At 47.3% G+C, this 19,817-nt stretch overlaps 1 protein-coding gene across 2 annotated transcripts in view; it reads right to left on the reverse strand.

Moving 5' to 3' along the window:
* The window catches only part of IMPA2 (inositol monophosphatase 2), a 79,941-nt gene that overhangs the window by 21,338 nt on the left and 38,786 nt on the right, over positions 1–19,817 (reverse strand). The window contains exons 6-8 of one of the 2 annotated variants that reach the window (XM_034642000.1): positions 15,383–15,491; positions 14,510–14,661; positions 12,791–13,338 (exon numbers count right to left, since the gene is read on the reverse strand). The exons of the other annotated variant lie outside the window; for it this stretch is intronic. Of the exons in view, the coding sequence (XP_034497891.1) occupies positions 13,223–13,338; positions 14,510–14,661; positions 15,383–15,491 (377 nt within the window). The 3' untranslated portion in view covers positions 12,791–13,222. Of the gene's footprint in view, positions 1–12,790; positions 13,339–14,509; positions 14,662–15,382; positions 15,492–19,817 lie in introns of those variants that run through there. 2 annotated transcript variants of the gene reach the window in all.

A 19,817-nucleotide genomic window follows, 5' to 3' on the forward strand; every position in this document is an offset into this window, starting at 1 on the left:
AAAAAAAAAAAAAAAATCCGTTCTATTTATAGTTTGCCTCCATGGAAAAAAGCATGATAATTAAAGTGTGTTGCATACTTTAATGTGGTTACTACTGAGAAAACTAAGGGGAGGTATTTTCTGAGATTGCCCAAAGTCCTGAGTGCAGAATAATTACAGAACTGATTGTGAATGGCTCAACAAGTCAGGCAAAGTCTGTATAAGCTATGGTGTAATCTGACTAAATATTTCTAGCTTTCTCTGATACCCGAACCATTCTGAATATTTAATTGTAAAAAAAATATCACCTAGCATTTCACAGCTCTGGATACCTTCACATACTGTCCTGTGAGATCTTCTCAAGAGCCCTGGGGGAGAGGTTGCAAAGGTTCCACGGTTCACCAAAGACCAACAGAGGTCACGGGACTTCAAGGTTACACAGCTACTTGAGTGCGAACTTGACGCCAGAATCCATGTTTCCTGACTCCTGGTTTGGACAGTGACATTTAGTGATATGCTAAGATAAATGTTTCCCTTTTATTTCGGGCTCGATCATCAAAGAGTAGGTGAACGTTATTTTGCAAGGAAGTCAATGATATGGCAAGCAGTTTAGTTGACTCTGAAGATCACAAAAGTGGGCAGCCTGTTGGAGCTCGTTTGGCTTCTGGAAGGCTCATCTGGGTAGTGGCAGCCAGGTGTCAGGCTCCACGGCTGGCTCTGCAGGGTCTTGGGCACCTCCCCGTTCTCCAGGGGGTCTCTGCTTCTCCGGAACGAGGCAATGACAATGCTCATGCCAAAAGCTTCCCAAAGCCAGCTCCAGACTCCGTGCAGAACGCAGAAGCAAACACAGGTGGAGACACCCCGGGCACCTGCTGCCATTTACTTGGGCTGCCTGTGGGGTGCTCTCTCAAAGCCTTTTCTTGTGGGGAGTTATTTCCCTGAAGAAACCTCCCATTAGACACTTAGGAACTAAAAGGCATCATGTGATTAATGATTGTTACACCTCGAAATGCATGTTGAAGAAAGTAAGGAATTTGTGTGTCCGCATTTAAACTCAGAACTGTTTGAGTATATCCTGAGCAAATAAAATCTTGCAAATCTAAGTCTAAGAAGATTAGCAACAATTTGGTGAAAGGTGAGCATATATTTTAAACTTTCATGCCAGGGGCGCCTGGGTGGCTCTGTCAGTTGGGCGTCTGTTTTCAGCTCAGGTCGTGATTCTGGGGTCCTGCGATCGAGCCCTGAGTCGGGCTCCCGGCTCAGGGAGAAGTCTGCTTCTTCCTCTCCCTCTGCCTCTCTCCCCTGCTAATGCTCTCTCTGTGTCGCTCCTGTCTCAAATGAATTAATAAAAAATCTTTTTTTAAAAAAGATTTTATTTATTTATTCAACAGAGACAGCCAGCGAGAGAGGGAACACAAGCAGGGGGAGTGGGAGAGGAAGAAGCAGGCTCATAGCGGAAGAGCCTGATGTGGGGCTCGATCCCATAACGCCGGGATCACGCCCTGAGCCAAAGGCAGACGCTTAACTGCTGTGCCACCCAGGCGCCCCAATAAAAAATCTTTTTTTTTTTTAAAGATTTTATTTATTTACTTGACAGAGATAGAGACAGCCAGCAAGAGAGAGGGAACACAAGCAGGGGGAGTGGGAGAGGAAGAAGCAGGCTCACAGCAGAGAAGCCCGATGTGGGGCTCGATCCCACAACGCTGGGATCACGCCCTGAGCTGAAGGCAGACGCCCAACCGCTGTGCCACCCAGGCGCCCCCCCAATAAAAAATCTTTTAAAAAATAAACTTTCATTCAAAAAAGCTATCCCGTTTATTAGAAAGTCCCATTCAACAAAGTAATAAAATGGCAAATCACACTGTTTCAGAGATGAAAGAAAACCCAGCCTCCTCGAAGATGACTGTCACTGTGCTTCAGGAACTAGTCAGTAGCTTGGCGAGACCAGGGCACCCGGGCCCACGAGCACAGAGCACTCAGAGCAGATCTGGGTTTTCTTGAGGGTGGTCAGACATGGATTAGGCTCTGTATCCTCAAAGACACAACTATTACACAATGTAATTAAGATACAGTGCTCACAAGAAGGTGAACCTATGGAAATATACAAAAAACCCAGAGTTAACTTAAAAACAAAATGTATTTGCTGTCCCAGCTGGATAATACACACCTCTTCTCCATTCCTGCTGGGAACTTTGGTGAGGCGTGGTATTTACTTGTTCATTAGCTGAGGGAAGAGAATCTGGAAAAAGCCCTGGAGAACCGTAATGCACAAATGTTATGTATCAAGTGGGGCTCAGTTTCCTTCAGCGGTTTGCCCAAGGTCACATGGCTGATTGGTATAGAGCCAGGACTTGAACACAGAACCAGTTCTGATCCTTGTCCAGTGTGCTACCCACACTTCTGTATGCTTCCCCTTGAATTTTAAGCATTAAAAATTTATGCTCAATAACCCACATCAGTGTTTTCAAAGTCACAAATGTAAGCCTGAAAGATACTAATTTATTTTTGGAATGACATTAACCTTACCATAATATTTTGGTATTGCCTTTAAGTTTCTCTTTTTTCCTTGCAGTACATGTGGGTTTTGAGGAAGCCTCCCTTGACGTTCATTTTACTACTATCTTCGTGTCCTAAGTAGATTCCCTCGAGGCAGTATAAAAACGGCTAAAGGTTGTGTGTACATGTAAATTACCTACAGATTAGATGACGGATGCTTAGGAAAATTTTTTTTTAAATGAGCGCTGTCAGGGTACCAGATAATCTCTTCCAACACCGCATATACTGAGCCCAGCGGATTGAACTGCAGTGTGAACACCAGCAGCTGCTCTCGGCGCACCGCGGTTTCCAGGAAGCTTGGAGAACCCAGAGGGCAGGTGTGTTGTGCCTGCTCTTATTAACCACTGCCTCCACATGTATTTAGTGTGGACACGGTCACTGCAAGGATGGTGGAACAGCTGTACTTGGAGCATGCCCCTAAGGTAATAATAATCACTTATTTTTACCCCTGGCATTTTTTGTATAAAGCAATGATCTCACATCCATATCTGAAGCCTACTGAGCTGTTTGCCTTTCTCCAGGTTCCTCGTTAAGGCAATGGAAACACACCCAACTCTGACAGCCCCAAAGCTTTTGTCTTTGGTCGTTCACATCCACATCATAAAGTGTCTGCTTAACGCTGCAGGAGAGAAGCCTGTTGCTATGACGACAGCAGGGGCCATTCACTGTACGAGGTACATTTTAGGGAGGAGACTCACTAAAGCAATTTTAAAAAGTGACCCTAGGGGTGCCTGGGTGGCACAGCGGTTAAGTGTCTGCCTTTGGCTCCGGGCGTGATCCCGGCGTTATGGGATCGAGCCCCACATCAGGCTCCTCCGCTATGAGCCTGTTTCTTCCTCTCCCACTCCCCCTGCTTGTGTTCCCTCTCTCGCTGGCTGTCTCTATCTCTGTTGAATAAATAAATAAAAATCTTTAAAAAAAATAAATAAAAAGTGACCCTAATCTTCTCCTATGGAAATTTTGGTAAGTTAGCTACACAACTTAGAAAATTAAATTTACAAAGGGTCTCATTTGCTTACATAACTATCTTTAGTTAAGAATGTGAAGGCTCCCTTCTAGGCAGTTATCCTATCAGTCTGAGCTCCGAAGGCCCCCAGAGCCCGGTCCTGCTCGTTCCCCCACCGGATCTACATGGCCTGCTCCCCTTAGCTGGAGTGGCTTGCTTCCACTGAGGTCACTAATCGTTTTGTTTTAAAATTTATTTGAGAGGGGCGCCTGGGTGGCACAGCGGTTAAGCATCTGCCTTCAGCTCAGGGCGTGATCCCGGCGTTATGGGATCGAGCCCCACATCAGGCTCCTCCGCTATGAGCCTGCTTCTTCCTCTCCCACTTCCCCTGCTTGTGTTCCCTCTCCCGCTGGCTGTCTCTCTGTCGAATAAATAAATAAAATCTTTAAAAAAAAAATAAAATAAAATTTATTTGAGAGACAGACAGACTGTGCGCCAAGGGAGAGGGAGAGAGGCAGGCTCCCTGCTGAGCACGGAGCCTGACACAGGGCTCCATCCCTTGACCCTGAGATCAGGACCAGAGCAGAAATCAAGAGTTGGTTCCTTAACCGACTGAGCCACCCAGGGGCCCCTATGTCACTAATCTTTAAAATATGTTACAACTAATCTCATTCAGAAAACCTTGGTTGAGTGCTTACATATTTCCATTGCTCCAAATTAACTTGAACACAGAACATTTTAATGATATGAAAGATCTTGGTGTGGGGAGTGCTCTCTGGAGGAATGGCGTGCCTCTCCTGGGGGTCAGCAAGAGGCTGGCTGCTGGTCAGCAGGGCGTGCGGGACACTTGAGACTTCCAGGGGTGGTGGAAGCTTCACGTAGCTAAGGCCCTTGACCCTGAAGTTGTATGGCTCTGCATGCCACGTGCCAACTTCCTGCATATTAGACTCCTTAGTCCCAAAGGAGACCCCAGTCCTCACACATCTGAGCTCTTTAACTGTGTACCTTTTGGGGGTCCACCTGGTCACCCCATTCGGATCAGAAAAGGAAACTCCTTTTTGATAGCAAATTTACCAATTAATAACCCAAGGAGAAGTGGTGGTGAGGCATCTGGGTAACTGACTCCCAAAGGGACTAATCCTCTGGGGAAGTTCGCCAGGGGCTCTACTCTGCATTGAGTGGGGGGCCTGCATGCAGCTTACCTGTGAGAGGAGAGGCGGGTAGTGTGGGGGAGTTAGCAGTGAAGGGTCCACCAGTGTCCGGAGAGGAGACACCTTGGGGGTCAGCCTGGGGCTTGCGGAGGACTCCCCGTGGGTACGGTCTAGTGAAATTGACAGGGGTCATTGTATAGGCCAACCTCTGAATTTTAGGAGCCAGAGACAGCAAATGCCACGAAGGCTCCCAAATTCTCCTTATTTGTTGGCATTGTTGGTGAATTCAGAACATGAGGGAAAAAGTTAAGGGCAGGTTGCAGTTTTCTCCATCTTAAGACTGACTGACTTCCTTAATTCTTTTTTTTTCCCCAAGTAGGCTCCAGGCCCAGCATGGACTCAGCTTGAACTCAGGAGCCTGAGATTAAGACCTGGGTTGAGATCAAGAGTTGGACGCTTAACCAACTGAACCAGCCAGTCACCCCTGACCTTCCCAATTCTTAAACTTCAGAAAGGATACTTGGCTAGTCGGCGAACATCCTTTATGTAATTTCACCTCCTACAGAGGGAAAAAATAAGGCCAGGAAAATACAATTTCTCCACACCAAATGGATCACAAGGTGAACCACCCCCCATGGCCCCAGGGCAAGGAGCAACCAGGCGCAGGCAGGGGCTGAGCCCAGTGAGCTCACGGCTTTCTCACTATGTCTGGAGGCTGCTGGTAAGATCTGAACTCTGCAGTTTTCATGTTTAAAAAGAGCTCTCTGAATTTACTTGAGCATTTCTTTTTCCAGACTGGGTCTGGGATCAGTCAGAAGAAACCACACCAGGTCCAGGGCCAGACTAGGTCCAACTTAAGCTGGACTGGGTCAAATGAGGCCTCAGGGAATTGGGGGGGGATGGGTTCCTCTGAGTCAAAAAATCTGGGACTCCTCCATCTGGGACCCTGGCTAACTATACATACCCAGCATCCTCTTGCCCTATGGTGGTCACTACGGTGGATCCTCTCGCATTAAGCTGGGAACTTTTAACCTAGATGAGCTTATCCATTTATGAAGTGCTCGAGAGAGAAGAAAGTTCTGAATTTCTCCCAAAACAACTGATATGCAGAAGCTTCTAAGAAACTGAGTGAATCAAAAAATGTTTCTTTAGGGGCGCCTGGGTGGCACAGCGGTTAAGCGTCTGCCTTTGGCTCAGGGCGTGATCCCAGCGTTCTGGGATCGAGCCCCACATCAGGCTCTTCTGCTATGAGCCTGCTTCTTCCTCTCCCACTCCCCCTGCTTGTGTTCCCTCTCTCGCTGGCTGTCTCTATCTCTCTGTCGAATAAATAAATAAAATCTTAATAAAAAATGTTTCTTTAAAAGATTCTATACAAAAGACAAATGAAAAGCCTAAGCAACAATGGTGGTGAATCTAAAAAGAAATGTACACTGACCAACTTGTCTGGGTGCTCCTTCCCGGTACCCTCCTCTCCCCAAATATTCTGAATCTAGAAGTCCCTTCACTCCATTGCCTTTTCATCTGAAGATGAGCTAGAGGTTAAACCAACGCCTTTTGAAGGGAGGTCCCCGCAGAGCCTGGAATACCAGATGTAACCATCTTTCTCCAGGGTCAAAGGCTGAATGAAGATTCAAAGATTCACCAAATACTAAAGGGAGTCCTCCAAAATTTTAAGAGGAATTTAGAATTTTTAAAAAAAGATTTTAAGTAATCTCTACACCCAAAATGGGGCTTGAACGCACCACCCCGAGATTAAGAGTTGTAGCTCTATCAACTGAGCCAGCCAGGTACCCTGAGGAATCTGGGATTCTAACAGAGCTTATGATCTGGGGCTCCTCATTCTCAACTGCTTTATTCATCCGACATGAGGACATGGGTGGCTGAAGCCCGATGGGAAGATCCTAGGAGAAATACTAAAGACCCATTTATTGGGGCACCTGGGTGGCTCTGTCATTAAGCGTCTGCCTTCGGCTCGGGGTGTGATCCCGGCGTTCTGGGATCCAGCCCCACATCAGGCTCCTCTGCTGGGAGCCTGCTTCTTCCTCTCCCACTCCCCCTGCTTGTGTTCCCTCTCTCGCTGGCTGTCTCCCTCTCTCTGTCAAATAAATAAATAAATAAAATCTTAAGGAAAAAAAAGACCCATTTATTAATGGCTCTGTCAGGCATGCACTAGAAAAATAGCCCAACACCTACTTGGAAGTATTGATAGGGCATTTCTTCCAAGGACTGACTGGTCTCCATCATTCGATCTTGCAAACAAAAAAGGATGAACCACTCTCAGACTATGGACAAGATCGGAGACCTTGTGTGTGTGTGTGTGTGTGTGTGTGTGTGTAACGTTCTATGCTTTCTTCGTTAAATGCAGGCACAGAAAATGCCCTGACTTCCTTATTTATTAGGGGGCTCCAGCCTAAAGTAGCCTAATAAAGAGGCACAAAATGGGCTGGGCAGCAGCCCCTTTTGCTGAAATAACAGCCCTCACTGAGCATTTTGAAAAAGACCTTAGAGACAAGATAAAATTCAAAAAGCTAATAAACTTGTGGCCCTATATTTACAATAGCTCCAAGGGCTGAGGATCTCTGCGTTTGTATTTCAAGCCAGAACTGAGGGGTCTTCCACTCAGGAATAGTGTCCCCAAATGTCGGCCTTCATTGTAAACAACCAGGGCATTGGAAGAGGAAGGCCTGCTGTCGAACCCATTGTTCTGTAGACCTTTACCTATTAATTCACACTATTTTTCCATCAGGGGAGGGCTTAAAAATTTAATTATCAAAATAATAATAAGCACTGATGGAATTCTAAGGGATTCTCCAGGAACTGCTCCCCATGATAGCTCTCAGTGAGCAAGGGGAAACAAAGATAAAAATCAGTGGGGAATCCTATACAGTATTGGTGGGTCTGCATAAGCTTTATCAACAGTAAATCCCACTTTCATAAAATAGCAAATCGCTCAGAGTAAGGAAAATACTTCTGTAGTAAGGGTTTCTCACCAAATTCAGAGGGAACCTGTATCTAGCGCAATCCAGATGGTATGAGGGCCATTTCTAGGAACCATTCTTTCCTTTCATGTGGCACTGCCCCAGTAAACCTGTTAGGAGAAGACTGGCTTTCTGCATTGAGGAGTCATATAAAAGCTAGGAGGAGAAATGACCTGAGCTGCTCTGCTTTCTCCAAGCAGGACTTGATGAAATTGAGACTGGGAAGTGTGAAAGGCCTGATCTCTCAGAAGTGCCTGAATGCCTACGGGCTTCATCCTCAACCGACAAAGGCAAAATTAAGAGTGCTGAACCCATAAAAATCGAAATAGATCATTCCAAACCCCTGCCTAAATTGTCTCAATATTCAATAAGACCAGAATCTACTGAAGGGCTCTTACCAACTACAGAAGACTTAACTAAGCAAGGACTCAGAATCCCAAGCACTACACCCTGTATGGCTCTACTATTACCCATTAAAAAACCAAATGGACAAGGTTGGAGGTATGTCCAGGATCTGCGTGCAATCAAAATTGTGATACTAAGGTTCCCTGTCGTTCCGAATCTCAGCACCTTGTCATCTAATGTAAAGTGGATCACAGTGGTGGACCTTCGCTCTGCTTTCTTTGGTATCCCAGCTGACAGCGAGAATCAATATTGATTCATCTTCCCTTGGAAAAATCAACAATATACCTGGACTATAATGCCACAAGGGTTCACTGAAGCCCCATCCCGCTTTTCCTGGGTTTTACATCAAGACCTTACAGTTCCTAAGAATGCTACACTCATCGGTATGTAGATGCCTTATTGCACTGTTCCCTTCCACGGGAAGACTCAGAAATAGATTCAGTTTAACTAGTACAGCAACGAGCTTGTAAAGGCCATAAGGCTTCCAAGGAAAAGCCCAATTCTCAAAAGTGAAGGTCTGTACCTAGGATGTGATCTGAATGCAGAAGGCATTTCTCTTTCACCTGAAAGAATAAAGACCACCCACAACCTCCCCAGAACTACGACTAATAACAATGCCTGGACTTGCAGGCTATTGTAGGTCTTGGGTTCCACCCCTTCCTCTGATTGCATCTCCTCTGTTTGAACTTACAAGGAACTCAACTCCAGAGCCCTTGTCCTGGGAAGCTAATCACAAACAAGCCTTTAGCCAACTACAATTAGCCCAGCAACAAACTCCCGGCCCCAAGGCTCCCAAATTATACTAAACCTTTCGCCTTATTTGTCCGTGAGAGCAATAATCAGGCTCTAGGAACTCCAACCTCAGAGCATGGAGGAAAACAGAGATCTACTGCTGACCACAGCCTAGACCCAGGAGCCAGAGCACATCCAAACTGTGAGAAAGCAGCGGCCACAGCTCAACTGGGGGGAACCTCAGCGGAACTGGGATTAGGACATAACCTAACACTCCAAGTACCTCACGCTGGTCAGAGTCCATTACACCGCGATCAGATTCAACATTTTCAGCAAGTAGATAAACTTCCTGTGAGAGCCTTCTCCTTTCACCTTCTAACCTCCGTCTTTCACGCTGCAACCCCCTCAACCCTGCTGCCCTGGCCTGATGATGGAACGGATCCACGTAAATGCATAGATGTAGTGTCACGGTTCTCGACCCTTCACACGACTTACAGGACAAATCATTAGAAAACCCAGATTTGATGCTCTTCGTCAGTGGGTCCTATGCTAAGAATGCAGAAGGGAAGTATTGAGCAGGAATGCTATAATGACCCGGTTTGAACTATCAGAAAGGGGAGTCTACCCATTTTAAGTCTGCTACCAGTGAGTTACATGCCCTCACTTGTTAGCTATCCAAAGATACCACTAGCACATATGCCTGTGGGGTGGTCTTTGACTTTGCTCCATTATGGAAACAGAGAGAGTTCCTCACTTCTGGAAAACTGGACTCGGAGTAAACGAACTACTCTCTGCCATTCTGTTGCCTGGCTGAATCGGAATGATTAAAAACGAAGTTCATACTAGAAAACAGAACCCGAGTATCAGGGAAATGTTCTAGCAGACGTCCATGCTAAATCAGCCAACACTGAAACTGTCCTAACATACAACTTGAATGACCTCCTAAGATTGATTCTAACCAAATTATTTATGATAATTTATATAAAAGACAAAATCAGGCACTTGAGCCAGAACAAATGTTGAGACCCAGCGTGCAAATTTAATATTAGATGAGGATACACTGTGGGCCCGGATGGCCTCCTGGTTCTTCCCGAGTCCTTAAAATTGCCATTACTAGAAGTGCTACATTCGGCCACTCATGGCATAGAAAAAAATGATCTAAATTATGAAAAAGTATTGGTGGGCGACTGCTCCAAGGCTACAAAATTGGTTTATGACCAATATCTGATTGATCAAACCCCTAACCCTGGGAAGACCATTAAGATATCCCATTAGATGGAACATTCCTACCACCTATGGGGCCATTTGAACACTTACAGATGGATTTCATTCAATTGCTCCCACAACGGATTATTAATATGTCCTTGTCGTTGTTTGCATTTTCTCAGGACAGACTGACACCTTGCAGAAGGGCTGATGCCACAACCACGGCTAAGAAACTCTTAAAAACGTAATTTTCTTTATGGGGTATCCCACGAAAGACCTCCAGTGATGGGGAACTCATTTCACCGGGTAAATAATTAAACAAATAGGGTGCTGCTGATGCGATGGCATCACTACTGTTCTTACCATCCTCAGTCATCCAGTAAAGTCGAATGGACACATGGTAACTTAAAACTAAAGCTAGCTAAATGAACAGAATCAACTGGACTGCCCTGGCCAAAAGTTCTACCATTGGCTTTGATGGCAATGAGATCAACACTTACGGGAAAACATAAATTAACATCTCATGAAATAGTAATAGCAAGACCTATGCCTTTGATGATAGAACCACGTGTCTCCTGTACTCGTAAATTCCGGTATGACTCAGTATTGTAAAGCTTTAATGTATTATGCCAAAGTGCATTTCTACCAGGTAAAGGAAGCTTTTCATGACCCTCCTGCAGATGGATGAACCTTCTGTAACTTAGAACCTGGAGAGTGGGTCTTTTGGAAATGACACCTAAGAAAAAACACTGCCCTTGAACCTCATTAGAAGGGATCATACCAGGTTCTCCTCACTACCCAGATGGCAGCCAAACTTCAGGAACTTGAACCCTGGGTCCACAGCTCATAGTTGAAAGGGCTCCTCCAGACTCTCGGAACTATATACCAGCCAGAGATGTGAAGTTAAAACTGACCACGGGGGTTCTTCCTCAGAAGCATACGACGCTTGGGGTGGACAGCTCTCCCAAGACCACGGATCCACATCTTCATCTCCAGTATGAACCCTTCATCCCTTTCGCCTATTTGCTATCTGCCTTTTCTATTCATGTATGGGAAGACAATACTATAATTAGGATTTCACAAAAAATAGCTACTGTAGGAAACTATACTAACTGCTGGATTCGTAATGCTAAACCTAGATTCTTCTGCAGGTCTGTTTTATAAAGTTAACATACTCAATCTACGTAGCCCTGTTTCTCGCCTCAATGTAACCCAATCCTGGAGTGGGAAACAAGATTCAGTGAGTGCATAGAGGAAAGGTGCTGCCGAGCAGCCAGGGTCGAACGGACCGTTTGCAGGCTTGCTGTTAGGCCCACACATTTGGGTGGTCTTTCAATATGTGATAACACACTATTTGAGTCTTGGATGAAGGAAGCCAATGCCTCTATACCCAGCAATGGGTCTATGAATGCTAATACTTGAGGGAGCCCTCTGTGTACCTTCTGGCTACACCTTTACATGTGGAGGTTGGGGCAATGGCCTCTCTGCTTGGGCAACTTGTTCTGACAGCTGGAGGATGAAAGGACAATGTGCCTTTGCTGTATTTACTGTTCCACTGTCCCTTCACAATACCTCGGAAACGCACCAGCATTCCTGTGAATTTACCAAAAAAGAAGTTTACTAGCAGATGTTAACCCCTCTAAATGCGTGTCATTTGGAAGGTCCCTTGCTCCCTGGTTTGCAGTTATTACAAACAAACTGATGAGAAGAAACTTACCCTGAACTCTGGCAACCACTGCTGCGTGTAAAAGCCAGGGCCGCCCCACAAAAGGCCCCAGGCTCTGTCGCCAGGGTGGTTTTAGATAACGGAATTGCTTCTGGTTCCTTGTTGGCGGAACGAGGGGGAGTTTGTACCATAGCAAGTACCTCCTGCTTTCCTAGGTCAACACCTCTGGTTTTGCAGAAACTCCAGTACAAGAGATTAACAAGTTCCTTTGACACAGGCGGATACCTCCTCTGATCCATCCTCTGATTTATTTGACGCCAACTGCTGTGGTTCACAGGGGTGGGGCAGCAGGGCTAGGAGTATACTTCAGGGTCTTGGTATCAGCCTCCTAGATCACGGCCAGTCTGGTGTGCTGTGTTCTCTCAAAGGTCTGGCACGCTTGCAGCCATCAGCACATGAGATGGTCGCACTGCGCTCGGAGAAACAGACACGAGCTGAACAATGGGAAAAACAGCAACAGCAATCCGTCCGTGGATCCGACACCATAACCCAGCAGTTTCACGATGAGACAAGAGCCACTTAACTCTGATGGTGACTGACAGTGGTGCTAACACCAAAGTTTTGGGCAATGTCTCACGTGCAAGAGGAAGACCTAAGGGGGGGATTGTTAAATTAATTAAAAAGGAGGCCATCAGACGGAGGGGGCTCTAACGTCACAGCACCTACATAAGCAAACCACCACGCGAGCCTACATGTAAATTCTCAAGGTTACAAGAATGACCTAAGGACAACCAATCCAGAGGGCCGAAGAGGCTTTAAACTAGAGCCCATTGGTAAGTCCCTTCCTTTGCTTTCTCCTTTTCTCCATAAAAGTTTCCCAGCTCCCGTGGCCAGAGTGCTTCCAGCCCCTTCTGCTTTGGTGCTGCTGACTGGCGTTGATTTTTGCTCAAGTGAATTCCTAAAACTTTCATGTGCCTCACGTCTATCTATTCACACACACGTGATAATTACTGAAGTAACTCTCACAGCGCTTCTCAGAGGCAGCAGACAGACAGCAAACGCTGCCAACTTTGGGCTTTAAGATGCGAACTTCCCCAAAGAGCCTGGATCTCCAGCCGTGGGTTGTCTGGGGAAACAGGCGACACGCTAACGAGGGACACGGATAAGCAGAGCGCCCTTACTTTGATTTATTGCGTTCTGAAGTACCATGGGAGAGGGCCTGAGAACAAGTCTGCCTCATCAGCAGTTCTAAAGCCTTATTACCTGAGAGTTACATTCTGGAGGAAAAAAATTGAGACTGAATTTTTAATACGTACATCATCCGAGACTGGGGTTTTGGCCCTGACAGAACTTGCACTAGCCTGATAAAGGCTATGCCGGAGTAAAGAGACACCAGCAAAACAACGAATCCTGGTGAACGACGTGGATTTAACCAGAAAGCCACATACTTTAGCATAACACCTCCCTTTGGGGCTTGTCAGAGACACTGGATGCGTGCAGGCCGCTCGAGCAGAGCAGCGTCATCCCTGGGGCTCGCCGCCAGCCCCAGCATTCCCGGGAAGGCCCAGTCCGCGGTCACATTTCTCCGCCCCTCTGCTCCCTTTCACTTCTCATCGTCCCGCCCGTAGTTAATTGTCTGTAAGGCCTGAGCTATGAGCATCGCCATTTCTCGGGTGCCCGCAGCCACCACTCTGCAAGACATGAGGTCGAGGGGTCCACCTGAGGACAGAGAGAGAAGACAGGCGCCTGAGTCACTGGAGAAGGCAGAACAGTCCCGAATGAGGACTCGGCACACGCACGTTCCAAGGAAAACAAAGGCCCGGGGCCAGGCTCAAGGCGGGACCAAATAGTGAGGTCGAGACGTGAGCCTGGGCCGAGTGAGGGCGCAGCCCTCAGCACCCACTCTGCTGTCCCAGCAAGAGAGCAGTCGAGGCTGCGCTGCGGGAGTGCAGGCCCAGGTCCAGCAACGGCACTGCGGTTCACAGAATCAGTCAGACTGGGACAGGGGACAGCAGTTCTCAAACGTCTGCTGCATGGGTGGCACCAGGGACCCCAGGTGATGGAAGTCCCAGCCCAGCAGGTCTGAAGTCTGAGCAGTGACCCGATGCAGGCTGGCAAACAAGTCGTGACTAAAAAGCTAGAGAATGGGATCTCAAGAGATCCACCCAGTCTTAGACCCCTTGTTCCTAAATGACAGAGGAGGGGTCTGCCTGAAGCTTGGCATAGTTACAGGGGCAGAGATGCTACGGGATTCGCCCCCAAGGGGTCAGTCACTTGGACACGACGACCTTGAAGTTGAAACACAGGTCACCTTTTGGGGTCCGTTCCCCTAAAACCTCACAGGGCGCCCACGCTGTACACCACGCTGACCCCGTGCTGAGTTACAGGGCGCGGGAGTGCTAGCCTCCTCTTCCTGGAATGGGGAGCATGATGCTTTTTCGGCCCATCTCATCGGATTGGGTGGAGTCAGAACGTGTACATTAGAAAACCGTCAAACGTACGCCAGGGTGCAGTAATGGGGCTGCTACTACGTGGGCATAGCCCGATCCTGGGGTCTCTTTCCCTGCCTCGAGGCACAGAGTAGGAAGTCAGGAAAGCTGAGAAGGCACGGGCCCCCTGTTCTTCCAATGTCCTCCCATGGTCTCTCACCAACAGACTCTGAGGAACTGGGGAGGGGGGGCAGCACTTGGTCTGGTAGTGGTACTTAGTCTAATCTAGGGGATGCTGGGTCTGGTGGCCTCCTTGGTTTAGCCTGGGGGACATCAGGTCTACTGTATTAGTCTAGACAGGTCTAGACTGGGGGATGTTGGGTCTGGTGGCGTTACTGGGTCTAGTCTCTGCTGTCATTTCCCTGGGGATGGACAGCGGGCCGAGGGTCAGAGGGGCTCACCTGAAGTGTCCATCACAATGCCACCTGCTTCTCTAATGATGACTGTGGCAGCGGCCAGGTCCCAGCAGTGCAGGCCAAACTGGTAATAGGCGTCCGCAGCCCCCGAGGCCAGGTGGCAGAGCGCCAAGGTGGAGCTCCCAATCACTCGGACCCTGGAGGAGAGGGGAGAGGGCAAAGGCTCCTGTGAGCAGCACTGGGCGCAAGCCGGATTTCTCGTAAATAGCTGACGTCATCCAAAGTCACCCCTCTGCCGGGCATTCCCAGTCATTAAAAATGAGCCATGGGGCTTCTCTGATAAACTCTAGATTCGAGATCTGGGGTGCAGAGCAGTGCCATCCAAGAGAACTTTCTGTGAGGATAGAAACGGTCTGCACTGTGGCCGATACTAGCCACCAGTGGCTGCTGGGCACTTGAAATGTGGCTACTGCCACTGACGAACTCAAGTCTTAACTCTACTGAACTTGGAACTAAAATTGCCTCATGGCGCTAGCATAGACCTAGAGAGGGTGGAAGATGGCAGTAGCTTCACACGACTTGGATTTATTTTTCCTAAATGTTTGCTGGAGTGGTGTGATTTATGAAGGGCTCTAAGCCCACACAGGATTCGGTGGTTGGGGGCCTTAAGATCTGTCACTTGGCTTCTGGAAGTGCTACTCGGGAAGGAACAAAGGTTCCCTAACAGCTGGCCGCACGAGGTAGCACCCCAGTCAATGAAGCATCACGTGGCTCTCCCGGCGTCCGCGTGGGGCACGGGTGGGCTGCCTCCCCTCACCGGGGATCTTTTCCTCTTTGCCTGGGGAGCTATGAGCAAGACTGTGCGTTCGGCACCTTCCTCCTTGGCCCTGGGGTGCTCCGGGCACTGAAAAGTCATACCCATGAGCTTTGGCGTGGAGTAACCTCTCCATGTTGCTCAGGAACAATTTCAGAGTGGCAGGGTCACGTCTGGGGCCAATTTCCGTTAGAACCAAGGCCTTGGAGATATCTGCAGCAGAAAGAATGCCTTGTGATCAGGAAAATCAAGTCTCGGTTCCAGCTGAATAGTCAGGGCTCCCTCTCCTTCCCGCTCAGAACAAGCACCATCTGTTGAGAGGTTGACGTTATGAAGTTTTCCGATAGCTGTGCTGAACTGTAAGGACACGGTGAAGAGAGGGCAACAAACCCCGCACCTGCCTACTCCATCCTCATTCCTTTAAGGCTGCTTTCTGTTTCAGATTTCAGAGGCAGCAGAGTCTCGGTTCTCTCTCTTTTCAGGGATAGTTAGCATTGAAGAACCTGGAAGAGTCAGGCGGCTAACGAAAATTACCATCATTCAGTCATAAATAAAAAACTAAATGACCCCAAACTGGGACCACCTGATGTCTGAAAGACAAAAAAGAAAAAAAGCCTCCTCAAATACATCTGTCTTTAAAAACCGTTCTGTAGGGGCGCCTGGCTGGCGCAGTCGGTTAAGCTACCTACTCTTGGTTCCAACTCAGGTCTGATCTTGGTGTTGTGAGATTGAGCCCGTGTCAGGCTCCAGGCGCAGTGTGGAGTCTGCTTGGGCTTCTCTCTCCCTCTCCCTCTGCCCCTCTCGCTCTCTCTCTCTAATAAATACATAAACCTTTAAAAAAAACTTTTAAAAAAAGCTTTCTCTAACTGCTATGATCATAAAGACAGAAATAGCATCCCTGTGGAGAAAGCAACTTTTAAATAACGACTCAGGAAAGGGAGTTTCAGCAGGAACCCCACCGGGCATAAAGAAGGCCGACACCATGGCTGTCTCAGCGCAGAGTGGCGGTGAGCTCGTGGCCCAGCACTCGGTCCCGAGCCAGGAGCAGGAAGCTGGCCCGAGGGTGCCAGGGACGTGCCTGGGCTCCCTCCCTGTGCCTGACTCACGGGCAGGCGATCACAGTTTGTCTTTGCTTTGCTAGATGCCCAAATGCAACCACGTTTAGTCTGTCGGGCCTGGTCAGGCCTTCTGGCTGGGCACCGTCGGCGGCCCCAGCGTATTCAGACAGCAGCACAAGGCCACTCCACGACCTGGAGGAAAAACGCACTCCACAAGCTACATCCCTCAATGGGTCCAATCCTACATCGACACCCGCAAAGTCTCTCACTGGGGGACCGGATGACGGTGAGGGGGCCACGTCCTCTCAGACAGAATCTGTATCCACTTGTCACTCTGTGCCGGGCACACCAGCACCACGGTGGAGCTTCTGACGCCCCTCCCACGTGTCCGGTGTGCATGCAACGGGCTCTGCCCACAAGGGGCCGTGATCCCCGGGGACGGGTTGCTGCCCGAGCTCCTGATTCTTTCTCGGGGCGGCAAACTGAGAAGGTATTTCCCCCAGGGGAGGGAAAGAAGACCTCTTTTGAAGAAAACGACATCGACAGAACCAGGGGCAGTAAGTGCTTAATAAGTAGTCACCGATGTGGGGCGCCTGGGTGGCTCAGTTGTTAAGCATCTGCCTTTGGCTCAGGTCATGATCCCAGGGTCCTGGGATCAAGCCCCGCATCGGGCTCCCTGCTCAGCGGGGGAGTCTGTTTCTCCCTGTCCCTCTGCCTGCAGCTCCCCCTGCTTGTGTTCTCACTCTCTCTGTCAAATAAATAAATAAAACATTTAAAAAAAAAATAAGTAGTCACTGACGCAATGAGCACTTTCCTTCAAATGCCAGCATTAAAGAAACATGGGTAAGAGTCCTCTTGGGTTGATTTGCTAAATTAGTAGCATTTTTAAATTTATGAGCGGAATGTTGGAGTTAAGTAGAATTTGGCTGGCTAGTTTAAGAATCTAATCACTAGGGATAACACTATTTTGATCAGGGGGGGTGAATTCTGAACGATAAATATTCTCGTCAAAAACACTCTTGAAGGATAACATACTGAAATCTGGAGAGTGACTGTTAAATTAAGAAGAATGTGCTGTCCTAGAGGGGGCCGAGGAGGGAAACAGAAGTGCGGTAGCAGGGCATGTTGCCTGATACAGCTTCTAATTTCCTTATCTAACTTCAAATCTTCCACACACACCCACATAAAAACACTGTATTTTTATATAGATATTTTTTTAAAGATTTTATTTATTTATTTGACAGAGATAGAGACAGCCAGCGAGAAAGGGAACACAAGCAGGGGGAAAGGGAAAGGAAGAAGCAGGCTCATAGTGGAGGAGCCTGATATGGGGCTCGATCCCATAACGCTGGGATCACGCCCTGAGCTGAAGGCAGATGCTTAACCGCTGTGCCACCCAGGCGCCCCAACACTGTATTTTTAAAAACAGTGCATTCTATCACTTGCTCGTTTGCTAACACAATATATCAAGCACATCTTTCTCCACCATTCCGTACTTGAAAGGACTGCATGCTGTTCCACTCAATGGAAGGACTGCCATTGGCTGAACCAAGCTCCACAGATAAACATTCTCAATTCCTGTTATCACAAACGATGCGATCTCAATCTCTTCTTCTCTATAGGTCTGTGTACCTGTGTTGATTGTGTTTTCAGGACAGAATGATAGAAGTGGGATTTCTGAGAGTATGCATATTTTAGATTTTGATAATTTTTTCCCAAATTGCCCCCCCCAGCTTTATCAGTAGTACCACTGTCCCCACCCCACTAAGGTATGATTCTGTACTATTTTCAAGACCCTGATAGTATCCCTCACTCTGCGGTATATGCTCCAAGAGTGATTTTCCCAGGAAGCTAAGATCAAAAGAATAATCCCTACATATAAGGGATTTCCTGGCTCCAGGATCTCAGTCACCCTGGGAGGATATTAAGGAAGACATTGACAATTTCCTTCCAGGAACTAGAAAGCCGAACAATTTCGATAGGGAGATAAGCATTTACTTTTAATCAGGTTCATAAGACGTGACTACTTGGATGTTATCTAGAGTTACTGTGATGATCATTTTGCAATACAGACACATGTTGAGTCAGGAAGCTGTACACCCGAAACTACAGAATGCTATATGGCAATTATACCTCATTAAAAAAATGTGACTACTCGTTCAGGCCAAGGCCTAGCCCAATCTGCCCTTATCAGAGGGGCTGGGCTGGCTGCAGGGTGAGTGGACAGGAAAGTCCCTGGAAGGCCAGCCCAGACAAGCAGATACCCCTGCAGGCAGGGCTGGTGCAGGAAGAGCAGAGGGTTTCAGACTAAGTGCCCCAAGGCTACTTCACAAAGGGAAACCAAGCAAAGTGTGGAAACAGAGGCTCACATTTACCAAGCTCTTGGTCTCTCCAGACAGGCCAGTGCTAAGCACTTTCTACTTATGTCTCCATTTCCTCTATTCCATTTATGGTACACTTATGATCCCATTCCCCTTACATTTATGATACATTTATGATCCCATTCCTCTATTACATTTATGATATACTTATGATTCCATTTCTCTTTTGCCTTTGCTATTGCATTGCCCTTGTTTCACAGATGGGGAAACCAAGCCTAGAGAAGTGACCTGCGTGAGGTCATGTGGCCCTTACGTGGTGAGGCCCAGACTTAAGCTTGTCCAGTGACTATGTGAAAGAAAGCGTTTCTTCCCATAGTTTTTAAATTTGTGAAGAAATATCTCTGTATCCAGTTCTTTCCTCTTCTTCTAGCTGCAATGTATCCATTCTTTCTCACTCTGGCGAATATTTTTTCCCAAATGAAATCAAGAACAAGGAAAAAGGAAGCCTGTGTGCTGCCACCTACAGGCAAAATGCTTTTTATGGTTTTATTTTGCCGCAGATAAAACAATCTCTAACATCATCTTATGATTATTTCTAGCTACCCATAATCACTGATTTTTGCATTTTGTTATCCCTTATATTATATTTACCATAATATTTTAGCTCAATCAAATGTTAACATATATATGTATAAGATGTATTTATTTATTTGAGAGAGAGAGAGAGGGTGAGCGAGCAGAGGGAGGGACAGAAGGAGAGGGAAAGAATCCCAAGCAGACCCCCTTGCTGAGTGCGGATCCGAGGCTAGGCAATCCCAGGACCCTGAGACCATGACCTGAGCCGAAATCAAGAGTCAGACGCTCCACCCACTGACACACCCGGGTGCCCCCACAATGTATATATTTTTTAATTTAAAATATTCTGTGACTTCATGGGTATGGGCGGGGGATGGGAGTTATTGCTTAATGGGTACAGAATTTCACTTGGAGAGATAAAAATTTTGGAAACATGGTGGTGATGGTTGGAAAGCACTGTAAATATAATTAATGCCACTAAATTACATATTTTAAATGACAAATTTTATGCTATACATATTTTGCCACAATAAAAAAATCCAGTAGATTTTGAAGTAGGGCATCTCTGTATACTTTTAGAACCA

The sequence above is a fragment of the Ailuropoda melanoleuca genome, chromosome 14, assembly GCF_002007445.2.
Source record: "Ailuropoda melanoleuca isolate Jingjing chromosome 14, ASM200744v2, whole genome shotgun sequence".
In the NCBI taxonomy this organism is placed as follows: Eukaryota; Metazoa; Chordata; class Mammalia; order Carnivora; family Ursidae; genus Ailuropoda; species Ailuropoda melanoleuca.